The sequence below is a fragment of the Candoia aspera genome, chromosome 9 (assembly GCF_035149785.1).
Source record: "Candoia aspera isolate rCanAsp1 chromosome 9, rCanAsp1.hap2, whole genome shotgun sequence".
Lineage (NCBI taxonomy): Eukaryota > Metazoa > Chordata > Lepidosauria > Squamata > Boidae > Candoia > Candoia aspera.
Genome location: NC_086161.1, coordinates 22,784,421 through 22,790,768, shown reverse-complemented (window position 1 = coordinate 22,790,768; position 6,348 = coordinate 22,784,421). Strand labels below are relative to the sequence as shown.

General features: G+C 50.7%; 1 protein-coding gene across 1 annotated transcript; it reads left to right on the top strand.

Annotated features, from left to right (window-relative positions):
- Positions 1–2,349: 2,349 nt before the first annotated feature.
- On the top strand, positions 2,350–6,348 carry LOC134502758 (small serum protein 2-like). The gene is made up of 4 exons (XM_063311236.1): positions 2,350–2,643; positions 3,529–3,622; positions 3,958–4,087; positions 6,176–6,348. Exons 1-4 carry the CDS (start codon positions 2,365–2,367, stop codon positions 6,279–6,281), a joined length of 609 nt encoding a protein of 202 aa, XP_063167306.1. The 5' UTR covers positions 2,350–2,364; the 3' UTR covers positions 6,282–6,348.

Here is a 6,348-nt window from a genome sequence, read left to right as displayed (position 1 = left end):
GAATCGCCTGCAGAGCTGATCACCTGGATTGAAATGGGAGAACCCCAGCCAGGGATGTCCCAGGCATCCTGGAAGGAGGAATCTCAAACCCCTGAAAGGCTAAGAGTGGTAGAGGCCAAATTAGAATTGATGGAGTACATGCTAAAAGCCCTGTCTCTGTCATGTGGGGGGGAAGCCGAGGTGCGAAGGAGATTCCAGCTCCATGTAATCATCCTCCATCCCCTCAACCAGACCACCGGTGGACTGGGGCCAGAGATGAAGCCAGGATGAATCTCCACCCCGCAGAGCCCATTCATCAGTGTCCCCACCCCAAGACAGGAGAACTACTGTAACCGAGGGCCCAACCACTCAAACAGCCGCTAATTCAGCTCCAACAGGAGCGGGGGTGAAAGACTTTTCTGTCAAGTTTGACGGGGATCCAACTAAGTTGTCTTTCTTCTTCACTAATGCAAAAAATTATATGAAACAGTTTGGACCCTGTTTCCCTTCCGAAGAGGCTAAAATAGCTGCCATTGCCATCAAGCTGAAGGGATGCGCGGCTGACTGATATGTTCAATTAAGCGAGGCTAGCTCCCCTGAGCTTGAGGATTTCGAGGAATTTATGTGGGTGTTAAAGCTGCACTTTGAAGATCCACTAGCCAAAGCAAGGGCTAAAAGGGCACTGAAGGATCTTAGCCAGGGCCAACTGTCTGTAGCTGATTATGCCCTGGAGTTTAAGGCTTTAGTTGGGAAAATTACCGACTGGTCCCAGTCTACCTTAATAGAACGATATAAAGAGGGACTCAACAGGGATGTCCTGCGGTGGGCATTGTGCAGAGACGACCCAGAGACATTATATGAATGGATCTGTCTGGCCGGCAAGGCTGAGCATGCCCAGCATACCTACATGCAAATCAAGCAACCTGAAAGGCAACCAGCCACCATGAGGGGACCCCGAAGTGCTGCAACTGCTCCCCGGCCAGGCTATAGAGCCTGGGAAGAGGAGAGAGATCAGCGCTATGTGAAGAGTCAGTGTCTCCGATGCAGAAAGGAAGGACACCGAGCAGCTGATTGCCCAAAAGTCAAGGCTGGAGACCGAGCGAGCAAACTGCCAGCCAAATCGCTGCCCTCATCACGGCTGATCACGGCAGCCAAGGGGGCGGCCAACGCTGAAGAAATACTGTACTTCTCGGGAGAGGTTGAAGATGACTCTAAGAAACTGGTGGGAAATGCCAGCCACCTGCCTTGAAAAGCGCCTTCAGGCAGGTGGAGGAGGATGGGCACAAAGATGCTATGGTGAGTGCTGACTGTCCAACTCTAGCAGTAAAAGTGAAATTGGGTCCCCTCACTAAGACTACAGAAGTCTGGGCTTTAGTTGACTCTGGGTGTTCCAGGTGTTTAATTCACCCTGATCTGGTTGCTGCTTTGGACCTGCATAGCAAGATGGTGGGTGCAGTGTCCTCCCCCCCATTTCAGATCCTATTGTTCCCTCAAGTAATTTGTTCACAACGTCTATAGAGATGCATTTTTGGCAAACATGGACTTTTCATTGTGGAGGTTTGGAAGAACCCTCCAGGTATCATTGCCTTGATCTGGAGTTGTTAGATGAACAGTGGCTCTCACCTCTCCAGCATCACTCACAGTGTCCCTCACTCAGAGGCTCTGCCAGCTGCAGCCTCCCAGGACCTTGGATTCTGACCTCCATCCTGGGTCCTTTTTTCAAGCTGCCCCTTCAGACTTCAGGGGAAAACAAAAAAACCAAAGGGAAAGTTCTCCTTCCGCTTCTCCGCAGACTCCGATTTCCTCTCTGCATTCTGAAAGCTGTGAACTCTCTTTCCCAGATTTCCACTCCAGAAGACTCACTTTTCTTTTCTCCCTTTCAGGGAATCTTCTACTGCTCTGGGCCAATAACCAACCGCCTTGGAGGACGCTAACCTGGTGTTCCTGGAAGGTGGGAATCTTGTCCCGGCAAAGACCAAGAGTCGGAGCGAAGCAGCTCTTTGCCTCCCTCACAGAAAGACCTCTTACAGGAGAGGGATGGGCAATGTGTGGCTCCCTCCCGCAGTGCCACAGAGCCACAGAGCCACAGAGCCAGCGTGTTGGACCAGTGCAGGACAAAGGCACCCTCGATCATAGCTTACAGCCCAAGAGCATGCAGGGGAAGCCACAGAAAGAGAGGACTTTACCGTAAGTCCCACTTCGCAGAGTAGGACGGCCAATTGCCGGGTGGCCTCCACTCCTGAGGACCCGAGATGGGCAGGGGGCATCTTGTGGGAAGTTGGGGAGGAGGCCGCACCTCTGGCTGCTTGAAACTCTCCCATTCCTCTGAAGATTTTCGATCTGGCCATAATTTAGATTTTCTCTTACCACATTCTTCTGAAACTGATGAAATACTTTTCGTTTATCACATCTACCAAACAAACACCAGCTATTTGTGAAGCAAATGTTTTCCTTCTGGCAGTGGCTAATTTAGCAGAATGTTCACCCAGAAAATTTTTTGGAAAGTGCTCAAGGGGCGGTCTCGGTTCTTACATTGCCTTCTTGGACATCTGTATAAATTGGAGGAGCAGATGTCCTGCCGACCTCAGAGAGAAGGGCTACTCCTGGTCACAGAAGTCACTCCTCCTGACCAAGAGTTTCTGGACATTCCCCAAAGCCAGGATGGTAAGTAAAGTTCTTTGCTCTCCCGTTGCGAAAAGAGCCGGATCTGACTCGGGCGTCACAAGAGAACGGCTGGAGGAATGAGCCGGACACGGTGGCTGTGGGGCAAATAATAAGAGGAGCATTCTGTACATTATTTTGATAAAATAAAGCTGGAAATACCTAAATAAATGAAGAAGAAATGCCATCAGATGCGTCTTTAGAACCCCAGAAGAGAGCAGCACAAAAGGAACTATCTGCAAAACCAGTTCACTGCCCTTCAGTGTCTGTGGGATGAGTGTAAATCCATGCTTTGCTGGTGTGATTTTTGGGCAAGGACTTGTGCAGAGCTTAATTTCCAGCTATTTAGTACAATTAACAGCAGATACCCCAAAGCACAAACACACCTCTTGTGTATGGGGGATATTTCAACTCAGCAGTGCAGAGTCAGGATTGTCCCCCCAAAGCATCATTGTGGGGAGAGGGCATGAAAAAGGGGCAGAAAGAGATGGGAGGGCGAGGCCCTCCCTCCCTCTGTGCTGGGCTCAGTCCAGCTTTGCCACTGCAGAGCCTTCCTTCTGGAGGGGGAAACGCATGAAAAGCAAGCAATGGAGGAGCATTACTAGGAGGGTGAACCAGCGGCCGGGATACTCAGGCACCCTGGATTGTGTGCTGCTGGCCCAGAAAGGGGAGGGGGGTGCTCCGGGTTGACGCTGTTGTGGGCAGGAGATCCGAATGCACACACTCACAGGTTGGCAAACGTACCCTAGAGGACTTTTTCCAAAGTTCATGAACGTTGCAGCACATTATGAAACAGAACATTGGAAAGACTTTGGACAGCCAGTTTCTCAAACAACTCAGCTACTAAGTTCTCTGGCCACTTATTTTTTTCTTGTGCTCCTTTCTCAGAGAGTCTTCTTCAGCCTGATGATCTTCTCTTTCACGCTGGCTACATGTGAAAGAGCTTGCTGGTTTAAAGAGCATCAACTGGAGGTTAGAGATGGTAATGAAGCTCCTTATCCCTCTGAGCAAATAATTATTGTACTGCTTGCCAAAGTCTAGCAATGCCAGGAGAAATGTGGCTTGCTTAATTTCTACCACCCAGGTTTCCATCAACAGTCTCCTACCTGGGCCAGAAAACAATTGATAATCAGGGTCCTTGCAAATCTAACAAATAAGTATAATAAATGGTATGCACCAAATGCAGAGAATTTATATCCTTGTCACATTTGTCCAACGGTGGAGTTCTCATAGCAGCCTCCAAGTGTGGAGCTGGTTTCTCAGTGGGGTTTGGTATTTGGGTGCAGCTGCAGGTTCAACGGGATTCTTTTTTCACAGGTCAAGAGGTGAGGCCAAATACATGCACTGATCCGCATGATAATACAACACATCTCATTCTATCCACCTGGACTACAGCTTATTGCTTGAGATGTGAGTGCCATAGAGCTGGGAGGTTCTGCTGTGAGAGGTAGGAAACGGTTCCAGGCACACACTGGATATATCAATTTGGCCATGTTAAGCCAGAAGCATCTATTGAGAATCCATGGATACATAGACATAGATGAACCGTCTATGTAAGACAAAAAGCCAGACCGACCATGGAAGGGCAGGAGCCTGTATGGGGACTTACATTTGGCGATATGGGAGGGGCTGGTACTGCCTGCCTTGAAGGGGCATTCCTGCGCCCCCTTCTCAAGAGGCCATCCTTGGACCGAACAGCGTTAGACAACTGTCGTCCAGTCTCCAACCTTCCCTTTTTTAGGGAAGGCTGTTGAGCGGGTGGTTGGCACACAGCTACAGAGGGCCCTGGATGAAGTGGATTATCTGGACCTTTTCAGGCTGGGTTCAGGCTGGGGCACAGCACTGAACTGGCATTGGTTGCATTGTCAATGACCTTTGGGGGGCTCTGGACAGGGGTGGTGCAACCATTCTGGCCCTGCTGGACCTCCCAGTGGCCTTCTACACCATCGACCTTGGTATCCTCTGGACTGGCTTTAGGGGCTGGGAGTGGGAGGCACTGTGTGGCAATGGTTCTCCTCCTTCCTCTGCAGCTGGTTCTAGTCCGTGTTGTGGGGGGAGTGGTTGAGCCCGAGGCCCCTGCCGTGTGGGGTGCCTCAGGCCTCCAGCCTTTCACCTCTCCTTTTCAACATCTACATGAAACCACTGGGGAAGGTCATCCATTGGTATGGGGTGCAATGATGATGATAGCCAGCTATACATCTCCACCCCTGGCGGGGCAGGTGATGCTGTGGCAGTGCTGGCCGAGTGACTGGAGGCTGTGAGGGTCTGGATGGGGAGGAACCGGCTTTGACTCAATCCTGGCATGGCAGAGCAGCTCTGGGTTTGGCCCCCGAGGCCCAGGTGATATTTCAACTTTGACTCTGGACAGGGTGGCGCTCCCCCAGACTGAGCTGGTGCACAATTTGGGGGTCCTCACAGACTCACAGCTCCTGCTCAAGGAGCAGGAGGCAGCTGTGCCTGGGGGGCCTTTGCACAGATTTGTCTGGTGTGCCAGTTGTGCCCCTTCCTGGACTGGGAGGCCCTGCTCACAGTCACTCATGCCTTGGTCCCTTCCTGTTTGGATGACTGCAACATGCTCTACATGGGGCTGCCCTTGAAGACCACCCAGAAGCTACAACTGGTCCAGAATATGGCAGTGTGCGCAGTGATGGGTGCCCCTAGGTTTAACTGTGTTACTCCTCTGTTCCAGGAGCTGCCCTAGCTCCCGGATTCCTTCTGGGAGCAATTCAAGGTGCTGGTTCTCACCTTTAAAGCCCCATATGGCACGGGACCAGGTTATCTGCAGGACCGCATCTGCCCATCCTACCAGATCAGGAGGGTGGGCACGCTCCTAGTCCCTTCCCTTAAACATTGCCATCTTCTGGGATCTAGGAAGCGGGCCTTTTCCGTGGCAGCCCCCGCCCTGTGGAACACCCGTCCACCTGAGGTTTGCAGGCCCCCACCCTCCTAGGCTTCCGAAAGGCACTTAAGACTGGGCTTTTCCCCCAAGCGATGGGATGGGGTGAGATCGATGAACATTTTTGCGGTGGACTGGCTGTAAAGGTTTATCCTGGCGCCAAGTTTTTAACCATTTGTGGTTTCAATAGATATATGTATATGTTAATTCTACTATGATGCTGTTTCACCTGTGGGCTGGGAGCTGCCCAGAGTTCAGTATAAGATGGGCAGCTAAATAAATCTTTTGAACCTTTTGTTCATCCTTCTGGGCAGATTTGCATGTCTGCAACAAGCTTGTTAGGCTTTTTGCAGCCCAACACAGGGGCATCCAAAAGCCATGTCCTGGGTGTCTCAACCTTGAGATTTCTCCATGCAGAGGTAGGGTCCAAGAACTGGGTTTCTGGACTCTAGCAAAGCCTTGGGCGAAGCAGCTGTTCTCCCAGGAAGTTGCAATAGTTTTGTGCAAGTTCTAAGGTGGAAGATGGTCTTAGGGGACTTTAGAAGGCCTTTGCCAATTAAGGTCAACTATGACTGACCACAACCTCTTCTTCTTCCTCCTCCTCCTTCTCCTCCCTCTCCCTTTGTTTTTCCTTTCAAGATTTACTGGTATTGCAGAAAAAGAAGGATGCAAATCAGTGGCTAATACAGAAACCTGTGAATATGAACTCTATAGTCTTGATGACCCATCGAAGCGCTGTTCCTAAGCTTGGATTCTCATCTCTTGGATTCTCATCGAGGAACCTGAATAAATCTCTCACATGAGCATCTTAA